Source organism: Podarcis erhardii (assembly GCF_964252035.2).
Source record: "Podarcis erhardii genome assembly, chromosome: 7".
NCBI classification, from domain to species: Eukaryota; Metazoa; Chordata; class Lepidosauria; order Squamata; family Lacertidae; genus Podarcis; species Podarcis erhardii.
In genome coordinates this window covers 66,246,190-66,273,140 of record NC_138511.1, presented here as the reverse complement: position 1 = coordinate 66,273,140, position 26,951 = coordinate 66,246,190, and the positions used below count along the sequence as shown (strand labels likewise).

Genomic DNA, 26,951 nt, shown 5'->3' with positions numbered 1-26,951 from the left:
TCACAGGTGACTGTTTCTGAGACTAGCATGACTAAATATGCAACTTGGGCATAGCTATGGCTAGAACATTTTGATGCAATAAAGAACAAAAAATGCTTGCAAGCAATATATCCAATGGCTAGTGATGTTTCACAGTAGCCAGCTTCCTTAGTTGTTGCCTATTGTCCCAGTTTCACAATAAGAGCTTTGTCTTGCACCTCAGCAGTTGTCAGCTGGTGGTTTGTTAAACAATTAAGAACCACCTCCCTCCCTGGATAGGCTTGCACTTTGTAACAAATAACTTCTTGTTAACATGACTGTGATCTGACTTCTAAAGCATTTGCCTGTTTTTAAGTTTCATTTAAAATTTGGGGTGTCCATACACCCTCAAGCTCCAAAGTCACCATTTTTGCAAACTGCTCTGGGTTCAAGTACAGTGCTTGGGATAAGAGAAAGCTTAGGTGGTGCTGGATATTAAAGAGACTTTATTGTTGTTGAAACATACTGACTTAATACTTTTAAAAGGGAACTTGTGGATCTTGTAAAATGATTGCATTGTAGAGCCTTAAATTGGTTTTGGGAGTTTGGGTGTGGGGAATGATAGCAAAACAATGATCTGAAAGATAGTGTCTGCCAAATAGTGCTTGTTTTGTATCTTAGTGTTGTAAAATGTATTTGCCAGTTGGAGCAACTCCCCCATGTGGCAAAAAATGTAACTACATAGTCCCAGTATGGAATTCAATATTCCATTCTGAAGTATGGGCTTGTAATAAATACTTAACATTTCAGTGCACAAAAAACTACTGCAGGCACAATTCAGAAAATAAATTATAAATATTTTAAAGAATAGATGGCTTTTCTTCACTTGCAGTACGAAGAACGCCCAACCTAGCTAGTACTGTGTTCATAACCAACCTACTTTGATGAGAGCCACTTAACAGACCTTTTCTCCCCAACTCCCCCCCCCAAGCTTCTGGAATGTTTCATAAGTAGTGTGATTGGTACCAGGTTATTCAAGCTGTATTTTAATGGCATAAATGCAAAATTGCTTCCTGTCCATGTCTCTGTACAGATGTGTGCTTGGTCAACTTGCTCATTACATCAACATATAAACATTAGTCTGTAACCTATTAGATTTAGTCAGCCATCAATAAATAGACATAACTAAATTGGTTTCTTTTCCTTGCTGCCTATAAATAGTAAATACCTTGCTACCGAAAGCGCTTGTGATGCTTTAAAATGTGGGGGGACGGAGAAAAATGAATGCTGAATATGTGTGTAATTGCTAACTGGGAAATATTCTTAAAACATATCTCCCAGGTTTTCTTGGAGAAATAGGGTCTCAGTGCATTCCTGCTTACCTCAATGGGACTTGAGGTAAGTGCATCCAGGATAGTCTTGTCCCTGTTCTGTTGCTAAGGGCTCCTTAGAACTTTCAATTTGATTTGCTTGCACAAAGCTTAGGTGGCAGTTAGACATCTGGTCTTTACTGAGTATCCCAATTTGCTTGTGGGATTGTCTACATGTCTTACTGTTCATTGATTCCCCACCCCACACTTCTCAGGGCATTTCCCCATCACTTAAAACAAGGTTTTTTAAAATGAAAATTGATGCACTAGGGTGACAGACCACAGTTGTCCAAAGCTAAAGTTCTTGTATGTTCTTGAATCACTCCTGCAAAATAGTGGCAAGTCTGGAGGCACACAAACTCCCATAGTCCGGAATAATTCAGTATTTTGCATCACTTGTCCTCTAGCTATGCACCAGATGGAAATATCTTGCTTAACAGACCTCGTGCAGGTAAAAAGTTTGTTTGATACCAAAGTTCACAAGGTAATGATGAAGAAACATACCAGTTGACATGGCTTTCTGGTACTTTCTGCTGTCAAGTCCTGAGTGCAGAGACTAGAAATGGGTAAATTAATTAATATAACTATTTACTGTAGTTGAGACTCGAATACTTCGGCCACCTCATGAGAAGAGAAGACTCCTTGGAAAAGAACCTGATGTTGGGAAAGAGGGCACAAGGAGAAGGGGACGACAGAGGACGAGATGTTTGACCAAACTGCGGGAGGCAGTGGAAGACAGGAGTGCCTGGCGTGCTCTGGTCTATGGGGTCACAAAGAGTCGGACACAACTAAACAACAAATATAACCACAATGCAGCTGCCATCTGAAGGGATGAGCCAGGCATGCAGGAGAGGCTGCTCTGAAAAAAGCACAAGCAGGGTTTTAAAACTTAATGGGGCAAATAAGCAGTGGCTTAATTCTCTACCCCAATGAATAAGAATTTTTATTTTGTGGACCACCCTGAAGTCTTTGATGAAAGACTATATATAAATAAATATAGGTAAAGGTACCCCTGCCCGTTCGGGCCAGTCTCTCATCTCACTATAGGCCGGGAGCCAGTGCTGTCCGCAGACACTTCCGGGTCACATGGCCAGCGTGACAAGCTGCATCTGGCGAGCCAGCGCAGCACACGGAACACGGTTTACCTTCCCGCTGGTGAGCGGTCCCTATTTATCTACTTGCACCCAGAGGTGCTTTCGAACTGCTAGGTTGGCAGGCGCTGGGACCGAACGACGGGAGCGCACCCTGCCACGGGGATTCAAACCGCCGACCATGCAATCGGCAAGTCCTAGGCGCTGAGGTTTTACCCACAGCGCCACCCGCGTCCCATATAAATAAATATAAATATAAATAAAATATTAAAGGTGTGTACTGTGGGTGGTGGAAGAGTACAGTATTGAGAAGTTTTCAAAACTTCTAAATGATTAATAGCTGTGCATATGGTCCATCACTATATACAGCTTAGTGTGCCTTTGCTAGCAGCCATTTGGACTTGTAACAGATTTTGCCTTATTCAGTACTTCAGATTTAGCTTGCTATCTAGTTAGTAAAATATCAATGAATTCCAAACTGGGCAAATAAGATTACCAGTATGCAGTACACATTTATATTCAAACGGTTGTAGCACATAAATGCAGGTAAACAATGTTTGATAGCATAAAACTCAGAAGTGAAATTCATACAACTTACTTAATAGTATGATTTTTCCCATAATGGCTTTGTCATGGGGTAGGGGGAAGACTAAATTAGCCGTTGGGTGAATCAAAAGGTGGATGTCCCTTGTGCAGCATTTCCCAAACAGCCTGCTGGGTGTTGGGCACGGGAAACGCACGGCATGGGACTTTGCTAGACCTGAGTTGGGCAAAAATGTTTTCTGCAGGGATTGGCTGTGAAAGGTTTCTCACACAAGTAGGTCACAGCTGCTTCAGCCATGCATTTACTCCATTCCAAGTGAGTGTAGTTTAGGGAACAAGGCCTCCTGAACCTACTTGGGGTTTGTGCTGGGCCTAATTTGGCCTGTGCCCCAGAACTTTTCCACACCTGTCTTAGCATGAAAGCATAGGATCTATGAAAGGTGATTGTGGCTGCTTTGTTCCCTGGTCCTTTGCTGTTGTGCTAAGGTATGATTTGGTTTAGTGTGTTGTCTGAACCTGTTGGGTTGAAATAAACGACAGACGAGTGGTGGTGTCATCTGGGAGGATTTTCAGCACACAGGGCTGGATGTATGCAATGGTTTCAGAGCTATCAGGCAAAGAAACAGGCAGCCACTGTACGCTTTTGGAAGAGGTTTGAGGTCCACCCACACCCCAAACTGCAGAGGCAGACTCAAGGGGCCACGTGGGGTCCCAGCAATTACTGGATATTACAGAAACATCTGCGCCCGTGTCAATCAAGCCTTCCAGAACTTTGCCATTAATTTTATACTTACGAAGAAGTTTCTGTTCACCGATCCTCTGGATTACAGCTAATAGCTGCGGAGAGAGAGGAGAGAGCTGGTGCAAATTACTATCCATAATAGAAGCAGTAGGATGAGAAGGGAGCACTACCAAATGCGCCCAAGACTCACCCTTCTTTAGCTGCATGGGCATATGGCTCCAAAGTTGAACCATGATTGTGCCTACATAATCAGGATCTAGGACCCCTGGAATAACCAGGATTCCTTCTTCGGCCGCAGAGAATTTGGGCAAAATTAAGCCTGCGACCTTAGGTGGAAGTGGGCCCGCCAATTGGGTGGGCATGAGCACAATTTCACCAGGTAAAACAGTGTCTTTAGTTTCCTGATTAATTAAATCAATGGTAAAATCAGAGGGTGTAGCTTTAGAGGATTTTTCAATGGAGGAAACTAGCGGCGGAGAGCTCTCTATTTGTTCTGGCCCGAGAGCAGGGCCGGCATGGTGTTTCCCGAACTCCTGCATTGATTTGCCCAATGATAGCCTTTTCCGCATTTTGGGCATTTTTTGGAAGGCCTAGCCTTATTGGCATCACCATTCCTGGTTGCATTCTTTGGCAAAGTGACCAGGGCGCTTGCAGTTAAAGCAATTACCAGTTGGCTTATTTCCAGCTTGGATGGCACCGGCAAGCAAAGACATTGCGTGGCTCTGGCTGCCGACATCTGTACAGGCTTGGATCATATCGGCCAGGTCATATTTGGGGCGGTGTATGATAGACTGCAAAGCCTTTTTGCAGTCAGTGTTTGCATTTTCAAAAGCCAATTTTTTCATCAACTCATTCTGAGCTGTAGTATTGTCAATCTGCCTGGAGACTGATTCCTTCAATCTGTCTATAAATTGGTGGTAAGGCTCCGAATGTTGTTGCTTAATATTAACAAAGGAGCTCAATGGTTGCCCTGAGACAGGGACTTTCCGAAAGGCGCGTTGTATACAGGTCGCGGTGCGACTGAAATGTAAAGGTGTCAATTGCGCCTGGGCTGTAATATTTTCATACTGACCAACACCAAAAAGTTGGTTGGCTGAATACTGTGGATCAGCCAGGGCTACTGCGCTATGCTTAAATTCACTTTCAAAAACTACATACTGAGCAGGAGATAAAAGCATGTGCATCAAATCCTTCCAATCTTGAGGTAGCATTATATAGCCATTTGCAATCCCCTCCAGCATCCCCAGCACATAAGAAGATTTGAGGCCAGAATCAGTGATGGCTTTCCTTAATTCCCTTAAAACAGAGTAAGAAAGTGTCTCATACATCACCTGTTGTTGCGCTGTGCCGGGGTTTGTATAGGAGATAGGAAAAGCAGATGGCATCTCCCCAGCCCATCCAGCCTCTTCCTCTAAGGAGAGGTGCCCTTGCCGCCTAGCTTGAGAAAGCGTGGCGCGCACAGCTCCGGTGGAGGAACATGCAGGGGCTGGGGCAGGCAAAGCAGGCGAAGGAGGGATGGGGGGGTGGATGGGTTTGTGGGCTGAGGCGTAGGGAGGGTTTGGCAAGGTTGTGATGGAGGCAAAAGCTTTGGATAAGGGGGGGGGGATCGTCTGCAGCGGCCAGAAGGGCAGGTGCTGTCGGGGTTGCCTGTGGTCCTAATTTAGCGACGGCATCTGCACATTTCTGCCAAGTGAGCAGACATTGAATCGGAGCCCTTGGTTCTGCAGAGGGTTTTTCCGATCTTTTGCCAAGTCTCTGACCCTAAAGAACCAGCTTCTGGGTACCAGGGACACTGGCAAGCAATCTCACATAACAATTGTTCAATTTCTTTCAAAGAGATATGAGCACCCACCACCCGCTGTCTAACTGGATGGAGCAATTCTTTAGCATGCTCCTGCTGGAATTTTGTCAATTCCCCTCCCATACTCACGAAGTAGCGCGCTGAGACTTTTCCAGTCGAGTGAAGTATGAGGACGGCTGCGAAGGGATCTGGCTATCATGTCGGGGTCACCAGATGTTGGGTTGGAATAAACGACAGACAAGTAGCAGGTGTCATATGGGAGGCATCCTCCTGAGCATGTCTCGGGGAGCCCCTTTTATTGAATATTACAATATTGCCACATATGTGCTTGTTGCTGATTGGTTAACACAAGTACAAAGCAAAGAATACATGCCACATATGTGCTTGGTGCTGATTGGTTAATACAAGTACAAAACAAAGAATACATATAGGTATTAATCACCAATAGATTAAAGGCTGGGAAAGGGAGCACAGAACTAGACAGGCATAAAAACCTCCTAATTAAATTATAAGTAATGATTAATAGAACAAGACCTAAAACAATTACTTATGATGGATAATGTGAAACTTAAAAGGACATATCAATCACGTTCCATAGATGTGATCAACTATGCATTAAGAACAGGTCAGAATACCATGTTTTTCGTGGGCTCAGTGAACTCAATATGAACTGAACATTCTGGGCATCTTTTCTTGGAACAGTGTGTGCGGAAGCATGTGTAGAGACAAACACTTTCCTTCATGAACCTGGGCTCCTGGTTTAGCTTTCCTGGACAAACCTTGCAGTTAGTCTAGGGACAGTGGGTCTGGACGTGGGTGTAGCAAGGATTTGTGGGGGAGGGCAGCGCTTCAGTTAGCTATGTATTTTTATTGATTTGGGGAGGGGCAGCTACCCCCTGCCCCCTCTTGGCTACGCCCATGGGTCTGGATAAGTTGACACAGAGTGATGCAACAGCAAAAACCAATGAGAAGCAAAGCAGTCATTTTCTGGGAGTCCCTACACTGGTGAATTTCTGCTAAGGCAGAAGGTCGGTGGTTGGAGCCCACTCAAGGATGGTGGTGGGCAGAATTCCTGCATTGCAGGGGGTTGGACTAGATGGCCCTTGGGGTCCCTTCCTACTCTCCAATTCTATGATTCTTTGCTGCTTCCCATTGGGGTCCATGTAAACATAAAGCGGAAAGATGCTGCCCAGGACCCAGAGGAACAGTGCAGGATCCTAGTGCAGAGTCCAATGGGTTGGCAGGCATTGCACTAGGCTTCCTCAACCTCTGCCCTCCAGATGTTTTGAGACTACAATTCCCACCATCCCTGACCACTGGTCCTGCTAGCTAGGGATCATGGGAGCTAGGGATCATGGGAAATATCTGGAGGGCCGAGGTTGAGGAAGCCTGCAATGGACCACCTCAGGTTATCTTCTCCATGCCTTATGGCAAAACAAAATTAAAAAAATCCTTCCAGTAGCACCTTATGGCAGCTCCTGTTTTGCAACAGAGGCGATTGGGGATAAGGACACGGAGAACGGGGCTCCTCTGCCTTTAATGACTGCACAGAGGATGGAATTTTTGGCACATGAGGCGAGAAAAGCTGCGCTTCCCGGGATTCCCCACATGCATCTTCCCTCGGAGTCTGAGGAAGGGAAACGCAGCATGCACGTCCCCTTCCTGCAGCTTCCGCATTGGGGTCCCCCCCCCCCGCGCGCCTTTCTCCCGCCCGGCGCTACTTTCGGGTGTCGGCTGCAACCTCCAGGGGGCGCAGCGCCTCGTTGGTCCGAAGTCTTCGGCGGCGCTTCTGTTTGGTTTCTGCCTGCAGCTGCGTGGGAAAAAGCAAAACAGACGAGGCGGGTCTCTTGGGGAGAGGCGGCTGTTGCCGCAGAGGGGCGGCCTTGCCCGGCTAGGCTGGGTCGGCGCCTCTCTCTTTTTGCTCTTCCTTCGGCGCTTTCAGACGAGCATCCTCAGGAAGAAGCTGCTGGCGATCGGTAAGAGGAGGGGGGGGGCACCGGAGTGAGAAAATGGGGGTCCCCCTCCTTTCAAGGGACAAGATGCCCAGTACGGCGGGACTGTGAAGTAATAGAGCAAACCGGGGATGAGAGATTTCTGCGGGGAGCAATTATTTGCATAATGCAACGCGAGTCCGGGAGGCGTTTAAAGAAACTGAGGAAAGTGCGCGCGCTTTTGAGTTAAGGTGGGTGGGTGGGTGGGGGCAGTTTCCTTTGCTCCCCAATCCTATGCAAGCTTGCTTTAGAAGTAAAACCCCAGAGACATCAGGCGGCACTTACTCTCGAGCAAGTGTGCACAGGATTCACGGTTTCCTTTGCAGCTTGGCTACACTTCGGAATAAACCCCACACAGCTCACGAGGACTTGCTCCAGAGTAAACGTGCATAGGATTAGTCTGCAAGCTTTTACCGGCTCAAACTTTTTAACATCTTGGTAGTTCGTAAGAAAAGTTGGTCAGTTTAAACTATGGGGCGATCAGGGAGCTTCCCTAATAGGAGGGAACTCGGGTGGGGACACCAGTTTTTCTTCTAAAATGGGCGTGAGGTGGTTTTTTTTCTGGATTTAGGGCTATAAAATGGGGCAATCAGCTTGTGGATCTTTCCATTGCTGGCGGGGTGTGTATACCTTGCTTGGAAAAAGAGCGTCGGTCAGCCGGTGTATATGGCTTTTTTAAAAAAGAGAGTGTTTCACAACTTTAAAATATGGAACCAAACGTTTGAGTACAGGGAGAGGCAAAGCAAGCCAGGGCTTGCAAATGTTAGGTGAGGTGTTAAAGAGAATGCGAAGTCTCGCAGGCATCTTTATTTTTAAAAGAAAGAAGAGGTGGTATTGGAATTTCTGAATGCAGGAAAATAAACAAGTTCTCACATGGATTCCGGCTTAAGCAGCTGCTTACGGGTCCGTTCCTATATAAACAATTCAAACCCCGCCTTCATCCCTTTGCATTATATAACAATGGGGTTCTGTTATGTATCCAGGCTGTTGGGTTGTGGGGGGAAACTGGGAGGAGGCTGCTATTAGTGCTGTTGGCAGCCTGTGGGAGAATTGGAAGTCTAATGATCATCAGACTTTCAGCTGATTCAAAGACTGACACGTGCATATTCCCTCATGTTACTTTTCAATATGTCAAAAAAGCCACCTATCACTGAATAAGCAGGATGTCCTGCTCTTTTTAGAAGAGTTGGTGTAGTGAGGTGACTTGGCCGTCTTATTTTTGTAAGCATATTTAACAGTAACAGGTACACAGCCTCAATCTACAAGGCCTGCTCAATAGTGCTGAGGAACAGGCTAGGGTGGCAGGTGGCGAAATCAGTTAGTAGTTGAAGGGAGAGCCAGCCCTTCACCTGAAACTTTGCTGGGCACCCTGTTGGGAAAGGGGGCTCCAAGGTTTCAGAGAGAAGGCTCCCTTCAGCTGCCACCTAATCACTCTCACTACATCCATCCTGACTTAAGACTGCTAAATTGCCTGCCTTGGTATTTAGTCAGGTTCTGGCTCCCCATGGCTGGATTCAGAGTAGAAGAGAGCCTGGCATTTTCCCTCTGAGCACTGCAAAAAAACCCCATGTTTGTTATGTTAAGAAAGTGATCTCAGCCAGACGAACCTTTGGCTAGGAGGGGGTGCTGCTCGTGGTGTTAGGAATTCTGACCAAGCCCATCTTTGGCAACAGATGAAAAAATGCCTTTGAACAGAAGGCGTTTCCTGAAAGGAGGAGGTTGCAGTTTAATGGTGGTGGAAATCAGGGCCAGGCAATGCTTTTGTTGTTGATTAATTATTTCATTCATTTTGGGGATTTTTTTTTTTTTAAAGGAAGAAGAATTTCCACACACACACCAATCTATTTGACAAAAAATCTAGAGTTGTAGTTACAAAAGTTAGAAGCATGAAACAGGATTTTTCCCCCCTGGCTTGATGAAAGAATTTGGTAAAATCTGGGATGGAAGCTGAGTGTTCTTGGATCTTAAAGGATACAGGTGTTGGAATCCTAATTTCCCATTGCTCAGGTAGCCTGTTGTAATGGATTTAGCTCGAATGCTGTTGTACAAAGTAAGCTGCTGGCTACTGCTAGCCAGCTGGCCAGAATCCCGTATCTCCAGTGTTCTTCTTCCTCTATCATGATTTGATTGCTCAAGTCAACCCAATGGCTTAATTATTGTGTATTAACTACAAAAACGCACATTTGCAATCCATAGCTTTTTCTTGGTTTATGAACTTTGCTTTGCTTAACATTAATAATGGCTTAGCTTTATTTGTGAACCAGGCCACTAAGTTTAGTCTGCAAACAGTGATAAGCTGCTGTTGCGCTTCTCTGCCTGACAGTCTGCCCACGGTGTGCCGCCTCGCAAGCTCATTCTCAGCTTCTCACCTCTTGCCTTGCAAAAGTGATTGATGTAATCAAAGCAGGAGTGAAAAAACGTTACATAGATTCATGTTATAATACTGCCCACATAGTTTACACCTTTCCCTCCTTACTCTAAAGGGAATAGCTCCTTTTTGCAAGGCCAATTCCAGCCACATTTCATTTCAGAAGCAAGACCCACTTCCTTCAAAGGGTCTTGTTTCCAGCTAAGTATCAGAGCCAGGCAGTGCAATTCCTCTGCATGTTTACCTATAAGTTGCCTCACTTTGCTCAAAGGGGCTTCCTCCTACTGCGCCTAGGATTGTACGCTAAGTCTACAATCTAACCATGACTGCTCAGAACTCAGCCTTATTGACTGCAGTGGGGCTTACTCCCAGGTAAGTAGGGTTAGGATTACATTGCTGAGCTTCTCCTCTGTTCCCCAAGCAGCCATCTGCTCTCCCAATTCCCCCTGTTCCCCCAGTGGCTCCCGTTTCAACCACTGTCAGTTATTGCATCCATTGTTTCAAAATGCAAACCAACACAAACCCAACTCTGCTTCCTCTTTTCTTCCTGAAAGGGGTTGTTTTGCTCTGCAGGGCCTGCCCATTCCTGCCATGGCAACGATCGTGTCCGAAAAGCTCAGCCGCCTCTTCATCAGTGCCCAGCACGTCTGGAAAGTCCCTCGACTGCTGGAGGAGGCCCTCCCCTCAGCCTCCTGCACGGTGGAGGCATCGGACGTGCCCCGGCTTTTCCAGAAGCCCTACATCCATGCCGGCTACCGGCCCCTCAACCAGACCTGGAAGTTCTACTTCCTCTCGCTTTTCCAGCGGCACAACGAGGCCGTCAATGTCTGGACGCACCTGGTGGCCGCCTTGGTCCTGGTGGTGAGGTTCTGGCGGCTCTCGCAGGCGGTGGACTTCCTAGGCGACCCTCACACGCAGCCCCTCTTCGTCATCGCCGCCTCCTCGGTCATCTACGCAACCTTCAGCACCCTGGCACACCTCCTGCAGGCCAAGTCTGAGTTCTGGCACTGTGCGTTTTTCTTCCTGGACTACGTGGGCGTAGCCACATACCAGTACAGCAGTGCTCTGGTGCATTACTATTACGCCATTGAGCCCGAGTGGCACACAAGGGTTGCGGGCTTCTACATCCCGGGAGCCATTCTGCTTGCCTGGCTCTCGTGCGCCGGCTCCTGCTATGCCAAATACAGGAGCCCTCACCTCTCTTCCCTGCTGGGCAGGCTCTGCCAGGAAATGCCCTCTGCCCTGGCGTACGCCTTGGACATCAGCCCGGTGCTGCACCGCATCTACGTCTCCCCTTCCTCCGGACTCACAGACGTGGCCATTTTATACCACAAGTGCCACGTCCTCTTTTTCCTGATTGCGGCCTTCTTCTTTGCCTACCCCTACCCCGAAAAGTGGTTTCCCGGCAAGTGCCACTTTGTGGGCCAGGGGCACCAGATCTTCCACGTCTTCCTGATGCTTTGCACCCTCACCCAGGTGGAGGCAGTGCTTCTGGATTACGAAACGAGGCGGCCCATCTACTCACGGCTCCACGGCGACCTGGCTCCACTTTTTTCTTCCCTATGCCTTTTCGTGGCGTCCATCTGCTTCTTTACGGCCCTCCTCATGACTGCCAGAGTGCAGCGCAAACTGCATCGGAAAGAGGAGTGAGAAGGACAGAGTGGGGGAACAGAGGGTGGGTGGGTGTTGATCTGCCAGTTTCCTTGTTCTCGCTTTGGGTGTGCCTGTGTCACTGTAATTCAGAGGACTGGACATTTTTGCCTGGCACAACTGGTGTTTCTTCCTATGGTTAAGAGCACGTCGCTTGCTCACTTTTGGGTTGCTTACTACATCCGAGCAGCAGCGAGGGTGGGTCAGATATTGCACCAGAAAGGAAGTGACATGAGCACAGCCATCTTGTGGGAGGAAGAGGCCTGCTTCCTGGATGCAATAGGACTTTCCAGGAGGTGGTTCTGTTTCCCCCTGCCTTCCCTTTGAGAGAGACAGTTACTCATACACTTAATATGTCTTCCCTTCTGGTCTTCTCAGTGGTGGAAGAATTCCAGGAGAGATGGACGAAGGCTACCACCAGGTCCATACTTGACTAGGTGGGAGGGTCCTTCAAGCATCAACGGCCTCTGGGCACATGCCAACTTTGCTCCATGTCAAAGCCATCCCTCGATGCTCTTTCGGCATGCCTGACCTATGCAGTCACAGACCCCATGGTGCATCTCTACAGATGCAGGGGGAAGGGACCCTAGCAAGGTTGGGTTAGACTGTGGTGCCTTCATAGCTTGCCTTCTGGCTTTCCACAAGGTAGGGGTGTCCCAGAGAAAAATATCATTCCTGTCAGGTGCAACAACAATCATCCAGCTAGTTGGGAAGCTGCCATGTTTACGTGCCTTAAGGAGTGGAACCCCATAACCCATTGGATGGGGTAAAGTCGAATGGTAATATTTGGAGTAAAGCTCACCCTAGTAATTTAGGTGAATGTGATGCATCCAGGGAAAAATGAGTGTCTTGTATGTGTTTATCTAGAGTAGGGCTGGCTTTTGTGGCTGGATTTTAAAAGTAAAATGAACACACACACACACACACACACACACACACACACAAGTGGTTAGGCCAAAGGACCAACTAAAGCAGGGCTGGGGACCCTTTTTTATCTTGAAGGTTGAATTCCATTCTGGGCAACCTTCCAGGGCCAGAGACAAAAGTGGGCATCCTTTGTACAGGATGGTAATTCCTAAACACCCACACCCCTCTGTCCTCCATCCAGGCAAGCAAAGAGGCATTATTAGAGTTCAGTGACATGTTTCAGCCAACCAAAGACACTCAAGGAGGATGCAAAGCTCAGCTGGCGATGGGTGTAGCTTAGGAGTGCATATGGCCTGGTGACAGTCCAGGGGGCTGGATAGGGAGGCCTATAGGGCCACGTTCAGCCCCCAGGCCTGACATTCCCCATCCCTGATCTAAAGCAACATTCTGTCTCCAGCAGGAACACAGGAAGCTGCCATACCAGGCCAGGTCATGTGACCATCCACCCCAGGATTTACGCTGACTGGCAGCTGCGCCTTTTCACTGGAGGCAGCCAGGATTCTACCTGTGACCTACTGCCCTCTGCTCTGCCGCTGAGCACATGTTCCATCCCCAACCAGAGATGCCTGTAAAGCTCTTTGGTGGGGTGTTTGGGGATAGCACTTCCCTGAACACCAGGGTGTACTTTGCCTGGAGGTGCCAGCTCAGTTGGTGAAGCATGAGACTCTTAATCCCAGGGCTGTGGGTTCGAGCTCCACGTTGGGCAAAAAGGTTCCTGCATTGCAGGGGGGTTGGACTAAATGTTCCTCGTGGTCTCTTCCAACTCTACGATTCTATGGTTTGCAAGCCTGTGTGTGTCTTGTTTTAAAAGACTGTCTGTGCTTGTGACCATTGAGAAATCTTGTGCCGATAAATCCCCATGTTAATTATGCAGTTGATGAAAAAAGGCTTCTCCTTCATTTAAAGCAGCAGTGGCTCACCTGTAACCCTCCAGGTGTTACTGGAATTCCATCAGCCCCAGCCAGCAATAGTCAGTGATAAGGGCAGCTTTAGTGCAACAACAGTCAGAAGACAGTAATCAGTCACCACTGGTTTAAAGGCATTTAACATCAGGAAGAGCCTATGAACATTTCATAGAATTGGAGAGTTGGAAGGGATCCCAAGGGTCATCTAGTCCAACCCCCTGCAGTGCAGGAATCTCAGCTAAAGCATCCATGGCAGATGGCCATCCAACCTCTGCTTAGAAACCTCTAAGGAAGGAGAGTCCACCACCTTCCAAGGGAGTCCATTCCGCTGTTGAACAGCTCTTGCTGACAGAACATTCTTTCTGTTATTTAGTCAGAATCTCCTTTCTTGTCACTTGAAGTCATTGGTTCGAGTTCTACCCTCCAGAACAGGACAAAATTCCATCTTCCATGTGACAGCCCTTTAGATATTTGAAGATGGCTGTCAAATCTCCTCTCAGTCTCCTCTTTTCCAGGATAAACATACCCAGCTCCTTCGACTGTTCCTCATAAGGCTTGGTTTCCAGACCCTTGATCATCTCGGTTGCCCTTCTCTGCACACGTTCCAGCTTGTCAACATCCTCCTTAATTTGCTCAGAGGTAGGCTCTGCTGTGTCCAGTAGGGCTCCTGACTCCCAAGTAAGCATTCATAGACTTGCGGCCTAAAGGGGCTGATCATGTTGCACTTCAGTACCCCAAGCAAGTTTGTAGAAATACTCCTGACGTGGCATGTGGCAAGACGACAAGGCCTTGTGTCTTGAGACAGTCTGTGGCCACCCACCTGGTTGGAATCTTCGTTGCTTTTCAAAATGCAGCCATCTGATTTGACTTCACCCTGTCGGAAGAGTTGTGTGGATTGGCACTTATGAGCTTCCTTAAAGGGGTGGGGTGGGCTTGGTTGGAAATGGGGTGCTCTTCAAACCTCTTAAATCAAAGGTGTGGCTTTTAGCTGGCTTGAGTCTTGCTTTCAGTCGGACTAAAAAGCCCTTGCTTTTAAAGTAGACCTCTCGGAAGAGTGCCATTTCAGAATACCTGGTGGAATTGCTGCTTCAAGTTATTTCTGGTGCTTAAAAGTGGGGGGGGGGGGAGAGAAACCTCTTGGGACACAGAAATGTGGCATCATTCTAGACTGTAGTTAGCAGAGACGATGAAGAGGGGTTAGGAGCAAAAGCCCCATGGGCTGCATGGCATTATTTTGAAGGCTGCATGTGACCACCCCTGTGTGTGTGTTGGGGGGTTGTTGTTTATATCTCAACACAGACACTTTTGGTCTTGTACAACATTTTGGAAAGATGATCTTAATCTCTTCAAATGGCCATACTTAATCATGAACATTTTTTTAATTTAAAGAACAAAACCTATCATGTTAGGGAGCAAATTGGTCCAGAACATGCTCCTTTCCCACATGACAGTGATTTCTTTCTGGGGAAGCAACGTGCTCCCACATCGGAATTCTAAAGTGGTATCCTTTCAAGAGAGATATACCAGATATACACTATTTCTGAATGTGTTTGGTGTTCACCTAATGAATATGATGCAATTCAGAGTTTCATATAAAGGAAATTTCAGGGAGTTATGCAGAATTTTGCAGGAACTAAGGCTGGGAAGGTCATGTTGTGTGTGTTTTTTCCTGTCTGTCTGATATTTTATACGTTTTAATGGGCCTGTTTCTGCCATTTGTTTCTATAAAGCAATTTTCACAAGCCAAATGTTTTATAGTCTTCTGTCTCGTTCATCCCCACAGCAACCCTTTCGACAGCAGTATAACTAGGACATCGTCTGTAGAGACAACTTTGATAGGGGTGTGTCAGGGAACTGCCATCAGTGCCGGAGGGAGAGAGCAAAAGCCAGAGGGATTCCAGAGAGTGTCCAGGGATCAGGAGAAGCAGCCCATCTTCTGGGGAAGAGAATCAGCGTAGCACCAGTGGAGAAGGGGGGCAGATGGGGGAAGCGGCGAGGCGGTCCCATGACTCCTTGCTTGGGACCAGTGGGGAGAATAGGGGTCCTCCGTTGCCCATGCCCTCCTTGCGCAGAAGGCTTTCGCGCAGAGAGAGTAGGAGGAGACTAGGCGTCAAAGAGCTTCTTTGCTGGAAGAAGTTTAAGAAACGCCCACTGACGGATTCTGCCAGCGATTGAGTCAGCCACGGGTGAGTGGCTGTCCGGACAGAAAAGGTTCACTTTGGCAACCCAGCCAGGTGTTTGTACCCAGCCGGGGAGATAAGCACCGGCTTACGCACGAGCAACCCCTAGAACCATTACAGGGTGCAAAATTAGTTACCAGTAGTCACAAACACATATTGATGTTTCCTCTTGGCTTTCTCTCCTCTCAGCTGGCATTGTGACCACTGGACATTCTCATTCCCAATATGCTCTTGTGGGAGGCAGGTCTTCCCTTTCCTATCCTCTATTATTTTCCACCCTGAAGTATCTTTGTACTTCTGCAAACCTTGGGGTTCCCTCAAGTGTTCTGCTACCTCTTTCTTGTACATGGATGGTTAGGCTACACGAGGGCCAACACGAACTGCCTGGACATTGAATACAGAAGGGATGGTGATAATAATGTCATGCTTTGCAATAATTAAGCTTGTTTCCAGAGTAGTATATTTATTTCTGAAAGTAGTGTTTCATGGCGCCCCAGTCTCCAAGCAGTGCGAGATTCCAGGGTTCATTTTTCCTTGGGAAATGAGGCACAGTGGAGAACATGATGTCTTTGTGATATATGAAATATGGTTTATACAGTGGCACCTCTGGTTGCGAACGCCTCTGGTTGTGCACGCTGCGGGTTATGAGCTCCGGTAACCTGGAAGTAGCTGCTCCCGGTTGCAAACTTTGCTCCAGGATGTGATCGGAAATAGAGAGGTGCGCTTTTGCTAATGGTGCCTCATGTTACGAGCGGTTTCTGGTTATGAATGGACCTCCAGAACAGATTCCGTTCGTAACCAGAGGTACCACCATACATATATATGACCTGAGCCTACGAAGGAGGGGTTCAAAGCACTACACTCCAATAGAGTCCTTTCTCTCCCATTGTTGTCAACCTTCCAATTCAAACAGGCAGTCCACATTGTGCTCCAGCCCCTCTCTCCATCTTGCTGCAACAAACTGGAACCTTTTCTGATTTCTGCAAATCATCACCACCACCACTGCAACCTTGGATTTGGATTTGATATCCCGCCTTTCACTCCCTTTAAGGAGTCTCAAAGCGGCTAACATTCTCCTTTCCCTTCCTCCCCCACAACAAACACTCTGTGAGGTGAGTGGGGCTGACAGACTTCAAAGAAGTGTGACTGGCCCAAGGTCACCCAGCAGCTGCATGTGGAGGAGCGGAGACGCGAACCCAGTTCCCCAGATTACGAGACTACCGCTCTTAACCACTACACCACACTGGCTCTCTCTTAAAGAACTGCTCTCCTTTTGTCTCTGCTCACTATCTCAGGGTGGGGCTGGAACAGGGTCTTTGCTTTGCTGATAGCCCATTTCCTTGTCTTTGTTCTCTGTTAAGGACCTATTTCTCAGGCAATCTCCTGACACAGTAGCTGAGTCCAGCTGTTAAGAATCTGACTTCTAGTGATTCTTCAAGCATTGATTAAATTCTAACACTTATTAAATCCATGAACTATGGGAGTCTGGCACCCATAAACTCTGGCACCCGCAAACTCATAACTTTCATTTCTTCCCCGGAGAGTGGATTTCAAGGAAGACAACTTAGCAACACCACCATTTAAAACAAAAATGCAGTTTAAAGCAAAATGACAAATAATTATCCAGCAGCAGTAACAAAGCTTACCAGCAACCAAACTAGGGGAATCCAGAAGGAACTGAAATCAAAAAGCAGTTCTGTGAAAGGCAGACTAAGGAAGGCAATTTTGATCTGCCATTTGACTCTCCCAATTTGTAACCAGCTGTGTCTTTTTGGGGGGGTGGGGGTGTCACAATCTGGCCGCTGGTGAGGAAAAGGCTCCGCAGGGTCTCCCACAATGCTTGCAGTGTGCAGGCAGCTTTCTGAGGAGGGAAATATTCCTGCATACAGTAGATGAGAAGCAGATCCAACATCTGGCCCTGGCACCTTGGCAGAGCCCCCTCACACTGCTGCCTGCATGGCCTCTGCCCCCCCCCCCTGCTTGCAGGGCAGACCTAGGTACAGCAGTCATCATTCAGCTGGGGGCTGCCATTTTGCTTTGCTGGAATGCCTCAGGCAGTCCAGAGCATTGGAAGGGAGGAATCATAAAACTGTAGACTTGGAAGGGCCACTGAGGGTCATCTAGTTCCACCCCCTGCATTGCAGGAATCTCAGCTAAAGCATCCAGGACTGTTGGCCATCTAATTTCTGCTTTAAAGCCTCCAATGAGTCCACCATCTCCTGAGAGAGTCTGTTCCACCTATGATATGATACCCATCCTCTTTATGGAGGATAATGCTGTCAATGGCTGCTAGACATAATGACTATGTTCTGCCTCCAGTGTCGGAGACAATATGCTGCTGAATAGTTGCTAGGAGTTGAAATTGGTGAGAGTTGCTGTTGAGCCTCGGCCCTGTTCTTTCGCTTCACATAGGGATCTGCTTGGCCATTGTAAAAGCAGGACCCTGGGCCTTTGGTCTGATCCCACCAAGCTCACCTTATGTCCTTACGTTTTTATTGTAGCTACCATTTTGTTTCCCCCACAATGTCTTAGACTGACACAGTATTTTGGGGCATTGCAGATAAATCAAAATGGCAGCTACTGGGAGGCAGGCACCCACAGGGGCTCTGTCACTTTTAAAAAAAATAAAGCCCACTGCTTTGTTATATGGTATTCTATCCCACAAATCGGGGGGCAGGGGGGAACCTATTATATAATAACCAAGGTCCCTTTGCCAAGAACCCCCTCAGATTTGCAGCCAGCGCCAATGAAAAGCCAGCCATCCATTGTCTGGTTTTGGCCGAAGTCTCCTGGGGCTCCATCAGAGATGTCCGCAACAGTTTCTTGTTTTGTTTGTAAGAAAAAGTCACAGGAGACTGATGGGGAACAGAGGAACAGCAGCATAATTCTCTTTTCCCTTTGGGTGGAAAAGCAGCTGGAGGGATTGGTTTTGAGCAGAAAAACAGCTGGAGGGAAAGGATTAAGCAGATGCTTGCACCCCTGGTTCTCCATTCCCATTGGCAGCCTTCGGGAGCTATTTTTCAGTTTTAATAAAGCTAAGAGTTGCTTCTACGTGTGTGGGAGACAAGTTACACGTGAGCCTCTTGGTGACAACAGCCAGCAGGTTTTTCTTGCTCAGCAACTTGTGAGCAAGAGTAATCTATTTGAGAAGTGGGGATTTCAGCAGTACTGTTCCTTAACAGTTCATAACCATTCTTAATGCACCCCAATTTTTACCAGTCACACTCCACAGGCACAATTATGCAATGTCTTCTTTTATCCGTTGCATATATCTCAAGTGCTTTTAAAAAAAAATAGTTATGGGACCATCCTTAAAAATAGGCCCATGTTACAAAAATATTACAAGACATATCAAGCTTGAAATACTTCTGTCTTGGAAAAAAACATCATCACATTGTAAGTCTCAGGAAGTGATGTTGATTTTGCAGCTCCTTCAAGAGTAAATAGAAACATGGCCTCTAATGAAATTCACGGGGTTTTTTGTTTTTCAGCATGCTGTAAATAGCAGTTTACATTTGGAGAATGTTTTTAAAAATTATGTTTCTAGTCCATATGCGTTGAATGATGGAGTGTGTGGAGGAAGATTAGATGATAATCCCTGCAGCTCATTTTGAAACTAGGGGGTGGGCTTCAAACAGAGAGTTTTAGCACAATGTAACTCCACTTCAGTCTATAGCTGCCAGAATTTTGTCTAAGAGCCACCTAATATTCCATGCTAGATCACCTACAAAACCTTATCCAATTCTGTGATACTATACCCAGATTGGCTCTGCAGGAGCTTTTGCAGAAAATATTTCCCCAGCTCTGGTACTTCAGAGGCAGCCTTGGAATGGAGATGCCAGGCTCTGAATTTGGCACTTTTTATCCATGCAAACCAAGCTTGCAAACTGTAGCCATCTCCCTCGATATCCAGACTTGTTTTTTTAAAATTGATGCTAATGCTTTGTGCTTGGCTTAGCTTGGTTTGGGTGGAGATCAGGACTATTGCCTAATAAGAATTCCTCTTCTCAGAAACAATTGTTTGTATAATAGGCATGTGGTTGCAGCAGCCTGGAGGTTTCCTGTGTATATTCTGAACCCAAGAAACCAAAGCAGAATTTATCAGGCAGATTACACATGACATTTGCTAAATGATTGACAATGTCTGTTGATAGCAGCCAAAAGCCCCAAGAGCTTTGGACTGTTAGGGTACTTATTGATGTTGATATTGATGTTGATATTGATGTTGAAGAACCATCATCACATTTTTTCTTTCTTTCTTTCAAGTCATAAAAGCTGCCTCCAGACTGTTAGTATTTTAAGGGAAGGATTCAAGCCCATACTTGAACACTAGGGTTGTGCAATTAAAGTGAATTAAGGTTCTCTGTTGCCCTAGGACAGCAGAGCCACTTAAAAAGAACAACTGGATCTTTTGTGGTTAGGAACGTCAAAGGGAAATTTAATGAAAAGTATGGGATAAACTAATGATTAATGGGAAGATGTGTAAACATAGCATGCAAGTAACTGAGGATAAATGCTCATTATTGCATAACCTCCCAAGGATCAAATCGGAATAGTCTAATCACCATGTAAGCAAATCAGGATGTATACTAACAGGTCGCCTGGAAGGGTCCCAAAAGCTTGAAAATGGTAGTTTTATTTTACTGAATGTCTTCCTCTGTCACAAGCGAGCCAGCAGTAAATCACATCATGCAAGTTAGAGTTAACTCTTTATTACTAAAAGTATGATCTGCACAGACTAGGCAGGGTGTCAGGCCTAGTGAGCACAGCAGCTCATCCCTGGTCCCCATTCTTCTTCTTTGGCGATCATTCGTAGCCGAGTAAGATTGTCTTCCATAAACACAGTCTTAACAATTAGTCTGTAAGTGACTGTGGAGGCCAATTCTGGATCCACACGTCCTTCCACAGCGGGGACATAGGTTTCCGGGCGGGAGTTGATCACGGTGAGGGTTTGCCAAATGTGCCTTCCTCTTAGCACATTTCTCCCTTTTGTCCTGAGTTCGAGCGTCTTCAAAGTCCATGACACCTTTGGTAAAGGCTGTTCTCCAACGGGAGCACTCGCAGGCCAGTTTTTCCCAATTGTTGGTGTTTATACTACATTTTTTTTAGATTTGCCTTGAGAGAGTCTTTAAACCTCTTTTGTTGACCACCAGCACTACGCTTTCCATTTTTAAGTTCGGAATAGAGTAGTTGCTTTGGAAGACGATAATCAGGCATCTAAACAACATGACCAGTCCAACGAAGTTGATGTTGAAGAATCAATGCTTCAACACTGGTGAACTTTGCCTCTTCCAGTACACTGGCATTAGTTCGCCTGTCTTCCCAAGTGATGTGTAATTTTTTTCGGAGACACTGTTGATGGAATCTTTCAAGGAGTTGGAGATGGTGTTTATAAGTGGTCCACGTTTCACAAGCATACAGTAAGGTTGGTAGTACAATAACTTTGTAAATGAGCATTTTGGTTTCCCTGCAAATGTCCTGGTCCTCAAACACTCTGCACTTCAATTGGGAGAAAGCTGCACTCGCAGAGCTCAGGTGATGCTGGATTTCAGCATCAGTGTCAGCCCTTGTGGAAAAATAACTGCCCAGGTAGGAGAAGTGATCGACACTTTCCAACATTACACCATTGAGTTGGATTTGTGGTACTGCAGAGCAGTTGTTTTGTGCTTGCTGGTGCTGCACTTTGGTTTTTTGAATGTTGGGCAATAGGCCAAGCTTTTTGTAAGCTTCTTCAAAGATGTTTAGGAGGGTTTGGAGTCCATTCTTTGAGTGTGCACACACCCTTAATAAACTACAGTTCCCAGGATTTTCCATGACTAAGAGTGCTTTAAATGTATAGTAAGGATGTGACCTCTGTTCATCCAAGCTGGGAAAGCTTTGTTGGAAGCAGAGTGTCCAACTGGGGTTTGCCCTCTATTGCCTGCTACTGCAAGCAGATGAAGGCCCACTTAGACACGATGTTTTCTGCATTTTTAGCCCTTGCATGGCTTAAAAAGAAACACATAGCTTGCAATGGGCCTGTAGAAACATCTCCTTTTTGTGTGGCTGGGCTGTCACCTATTGTACATAGAGAAGCAACATTTGTTGCCGTGCCCATCACTGGCATGTGGCCCTTGGAAGGTTGCCCATGAAGGATTGTGGCCCTTGGATTGGCAGAGACCCCCAGAGCTTGCTCAGGAGAGCTCCCCAGGCGCCTCTGGCCCCTTTTGGATTCCTTGCCTTGACTCCAGCTGGTACTCCTCAAAGCAGATGTGGCGTGGAGGGTGCGTCATTGTATATACCACAGAAGAACGTTCCTTCCTGTTGCTCACATGTGATAAGCAATTGCACCCTGCCTCCATTCTGCAACCCACAGCAGGAAGCCAGAGTGAAACGAACCCAGCGCCAACAGCCCCGCCCGCTGTCCTGCAGCCTGATTGATCCAGGAAAGTCCAGAAATTGTGCAAAAACAAGGCGGCTAATTAGCTGCACAAATAAGTCCCATGTCTAAAAATAACAAAATAATCTTGGGCCACTTTAAACAGAAAATGCTATTAAAAAACAACACTAGTTAAAAGACTATTAATAGTTTAATTCTATACTCACTTAGCTGGGCAAAAACCTTGTTAAATTCCAGGGGATTTATTTCAGGGTAGACATGCTAAAAGTTAATTTGTTAAATGCTATTTGTTCCTCTTTTAAGGAGCTGCTAGGGTTTTTAGTCATTTCTGTTTGCTTCAGCAGACTAAATCTTTGCTCCTCACCACCACCCATGTCAGACCCTTTCCTCAGAGCATGGCAACGGGGCGAGAGGTGACATTGCCCCTGTAATTTTGGGATCACTTTTTGAGAGCGCTGGTGGCGGCAGCAAAAACTGTGCAGGTCAGGGAGAGGGAGAGGCAGCAACAGAAGTAGAAGTGCAGAAGGAAGGGAGTGCAATGTCTTGTGCCTAATCTGCACATGGTGTGGCCACTGAAAGATTTATCCTCTGTCAATTGGTCTAATCCCCTATTAACAAGGGTTTGGAACTTCAAGCTTAGGGTCTGAATGCGGCCCTCCAGACCTCTCCATTTGGGCCTCAGGACTTTCTACAAGCCACACCCCTCACTGACTCTGCTCTGTACTTTTTCTGCTTTAAAGCCTCCAGTGTATTTTTGCATCGCTGGAATGTGTCCATCTGACGATGGCTGTTCCTTGTCTGGACAGAGGATAGAGAGAGATGTGTGAGTGTGTTTAGGAATCAACGTACTGGACAAAGGCAAAACTCAAATTCATTGCTCCGCTCACTTTTGCTTCTGATCCCACCCACTATTCACATGTGGCCCCGTTTGCCTATAAGGGAATGTGGCCCTCGGACTGAAAATTGTTCCCCATCCCTGGCATAAAAAGTTTTATTTTGGGTGGGGGGTGATCTGTGGCTCTCCAGATAATTGGTGGATAATTTCAGCAAGGCATTTGACAAGGTGCCCCATGATATTCTTGTAAAGAAGCTGGTAAAATGCGGTCTTGACTATGCTACCACTCAGTGGATTTGTAACTGGCTGACTGACCGAACCCAAAGGGTGCTCATCAATGGTTCCTCTTCATCCTGGAGAAGAGTGACTAGTGGGGTGCCACAGGGTTCTGTCTTGGGCCCGGTCTTATTCAACATCTTTATCAACGACTTGGATGATGGACTCAAGGGCATCCTGATCAAATTTGCAGATGACACCAAACTGGAAGGGGTGGCTAACACCCCAGAGGACAGGATCACACTTCAAAACGACCTTGACAGATTAGAGAACTGGGCCAAAACAAACAAGATGACTTTTAATAGGGAGAAATGTAAAGTATTGCACTTGGGCAAAAAAAATGAGAGGCACAAATACAAGATGGGTGACACCTGGCTTGAGAGCAGTACATGTGAAAAGGATCTAGGAGTCTTGGTTGACCACAAACTTGACATGAGCCAACAGTGTGACGCGGCAGCTAAAAAAGCCAATGCAATTCTGGGCTGCATCAATAGGAGTATTGCATCTAGATCAAGGGAAGTAATAGTGCCACTGTATTCTGCTCTGGTCAGACCTCACCTGGAGTACTGTGTCCAGTTCTGGGCACCACAGTTCAAGAAGGACACTGACAAACTGGAACGTGTCCAGAGGAGGGCAACCAAAATGGTCAAAGGCCTGGAAACGATGCCTTATGAAGAACGGCTAAGGGAGCTGGGCATGTTTAGTCTGGAGAAGAGGAGGTTAAGGGGTGATATGATAGCCATGTTCAAATATATAAAAGGATGTCACATAGAGGAGGGAGAAAGGTTGTTTTCTGCTGCTCCAGAGAAGCGGACATGGAGCAATGGTTCCAAACTACAAGAAAAAAGATTCCACCTAAACATTAGGAAGAACTTCCTGACAGTAAGAGCTGTTCGACAGTGGAATTTGCTGCCAAGGAGTGTGGTGGAGTCTCCTTCTTTGGAGGTCTTTAAGCAGAGGCTTGACAACCATATGTCAGGAGTGCTCTGATGGTGTTTCCTGCTTGGCAGGGGGTTGGACTCGATGGCCCTTGTGGTCTCTTCCAATTCTATGATTCTATGATTCTATGAATTTATTGGCCATGCTGGCTGGGGCTGATGGGAGCTTGAGTCAAAAAACATCTGGAGGGCCACAGGTGAGCAAACCCTGTTCCAATGTGCAGAAGAGATATTCCTCTTTGGTGGTTGGAAGGAAACTTGGCGGGAGTAAAATCTCCCAAGTCTAATAATGGTGCAGTCCTCCCAGCCTGCCAAATCGGAAGATAGTCCCTGCATCAGAGTCCCCGGGGACAGAGAGGGATGAATCAAGGGACTTTGATTTTTGAGCAGGCTTTATCAGTACCTCCAATAGCTGAGTCCATCGTCCTCTACTCACCCGCTGTGCAAAGGTCCAGCCAGACAGCCCAAAGCGAGGTTAAATGTATGCCATGTTTAAATAGCTGATAAAAAATCTATGTGGTCACTTGACCCTGTCTGGGCTGGATGTCTGACAGAGAGACAGGCCAAGACATGTGGGGGCCTGAGGGGGGGAAGCCAAAATACCCCACCCCAAACTTTGCATCCTGAATGCACTGCTTTTTAATGGGGCACAGACCTTCAATTCTAATTCCTGTTAGGGTTAGACCTAAGGATACCCTCTGGTACGGTCTGTCTGAGCCCTAGTCTACCCTGTGGTAGAGCCTGCAGACAGTCCCAGGTTCAATCCCTGGAACAGAGAGCCAGTGGTGGTGCAATGGCTAGAGCATTGGATTAGGACCTGAGAAACCAGGGTTCAAATCTCTACTCAGCCATGAAGCTTACTGGGTAACTTCTGTGCCGGATTCCCAAATACACAGAGTGGGCCCCATGCCTTTTAGGGCCCCCACAACAATGAATCAAAATAATAAAATTCATTTATTAAAATTGTTGGTTGGTAAAAAAAAAAAAAAAACATATTAGGAAATAATTTGCGAGCCCTGAGATTTTGACTGCCTAGGGGCCTCTGCAGGGTTTAATCTGGCCCTGGGTAACTTCTGGTCAGTTACTGCCTCTCAACCTAACCTTCCTCACAGGGTTGTTGTGAGGATTAAATGAGGATGGGGAGAACCATGGAAACTCCTTAGAGAAAAAGGTGAGATAGAAACGCAGTAAATAAATAAATCTCCAGGTATACCTGACTGAACTAGGTAGGCGAATGGTCGGACTTTGTATTGAAAGCATCTTCCAAGTGGCTACGATTCTCTCTTCCTGGCAGGGGGACTCAAGGCAAAGGAGGACCTCTGTTGTCCTGCTCTTTAAAAAAACTTGTGTAAAAGATGGAATTATCTTCTTAAAGACTACCTCCCCATTTGCAGGCCTGTTGGATCCACTAAGGTTGTCACAGGGAGCTTTTTCTGTGGTTGCCCCCGTGGTTTGGAACACCCCTTCCGCCTTCTTCTCTTTAAGCCATTAGGAGTATGAGATCCCTAGACTGAAACTTACTTCTGAGCAGAGAGGATTTTGCTGTAAGTTCCCCTGTGGAAGTGTGCCTATTCCCACCCTCTGGTATGTAAGAGTGAGGTGGACTTTTCAAGCCTGCAATCTAGAGGAGCAGAGAGGTTGGTGTGTTGCAGGGAAGCCAGGAGGGAAAAGGAAAATGTGGATACCTGTGACTCACTGTGCCCAGGGGCAGGGCTGGCCATGCCTGCTCCAACCACCCCCACTGCAAGAACTGCAGAGATCCCAGGGAAGGGCTGTAACTCTGTGGTAGAACATCTGTTTTGTATGCAGAAGGGCCCAGGTTCAATTCCAGATAAGGCTGGGAATGTCCCCACTTTGAAATCATGGAGCGCTGTCAGCATCGATCAAGAGTCAAAGAGGGGGAGCTGGGCCCAGCCTGCAGGCCATTTGGGCAGGTGGATGCGGCTGCTCATCTGTCAATTGCCTGATATCATCATGCCATTAGGTAAAGTGTTTTGCTTGCCCTGGGCAATCTGAAATCAAGCCACACAGGCAAAGGTTTAGGGGTTTGGCAAATTCCACTTTTGGCAGGGAGCTCCATTTTTACCCGTCCCACAGCTGATGTCATATACGACAGCAGGTGCAGGACAGAGTGGCTTGGGGAAAACAGTCCTGCGGGCGAAATTAAGATGCCTAAAATGCATTTGGAAGCTCCCCATCACTGGGCGTAGACCATGCTGACTCAAATGGATCAACCGGCTGATTCAGTACAGGGCAGCTTCCTATGGAGGACTAGAGATCAGAAAATGGCTGCCAAGGAGTGATGCTCTTCAGCTCCGCTGGATAACGGGCAGTGCTGTTCCCAGGATTAGCACTGCCTGGCAAGGCATCCTGAGTAACCTGCTTGGAGCGCTGGTGGAGGAACGGGAGTGCAGAGGGAGTGGACCGCCCCCCAGCATCACTATTCCAGTAGAGTGCCATTGCCCGGACACAAGCTGCGCACCCCGCACGCTGGGCGCCAAGCCCCCACAGGCGGTGCACCATGCCCCCAGAACGCGCGCCATGCCCCTGAAAGTGGCATACCCTCATGGGGGCGCCAGCTACGCCCCTGCCTGCTCGCCACCCCCAGTAGCAGAGCATGTAGCTTCGCCACTGGCTAGGAGAGAGGGGAGATAAAATTGAGGAGTCTCACAAGCTGCTTCTTTTTCTCTGTTCAAAGTCCATTTATCTACATTAAGTAAAGGTCACTGGAAGTCTTTCCAGTGGAAAATAACAAAAATACACAGTAGTTAGACTTCAGTAACATACCAGTACTATTACGTCAGTTGGCCTTCAGCTCAAAAAACAGCTAATTATTTCACCCAATTTATCGCAAAGACTCTCTTAGCAGCTTTGGCAAAGAACACTCCCCTGTAAGTTCTGAGACAGCTGTTCCCCAACTTTTTCTCCATGGACCACTTGAAAATTGCTAAGGGTCTTGAGGGTCAGTTAATGACTTTTCTGTTGTAATGGGATGTG

General features: G+C 47.0%; 2 protein-coding genes across 2 annotated transcripts in view; both read left to right on the top strand.

Moving 5' to 3' along the window:
* The first annotated feature begins 7,061 nt into the window (after positions 1-7,061).
* On the top strand, positions 7,062-15,094 carry PAQR7 (progestin and adipoQ receptor family member 7). The gene is given in 3 exon segments (XM_081869181.1): positions 7,062-7,189; positions 7,192-7,481; positions 10,419-15,094. Coding segments are annotated over 3 exon segments (1,500 nt in total). The 5' UTR covers positions 7,062-7,075; the 3' UTR covers positions 11,515-15,094.
* A 5,921-nt stretch (positions 15,095-21,015) lies between these two features.
* Positions 21,016-26,951, top strand: part of AUNIP (aurora kinase A and ninein interacting protein) — a 30,496-nt gene continuing 24,560 nt past the window's right edge. Inside the window, exon 1 of the mRNA XM_081869353.1 lies at positions 21,016-21,115. The gene's annotated coding sequence lies outside the window, so the exon portion shown is untranslated. The remainder of the gene's footprint in view (positions 21,116-26,951) is intronic.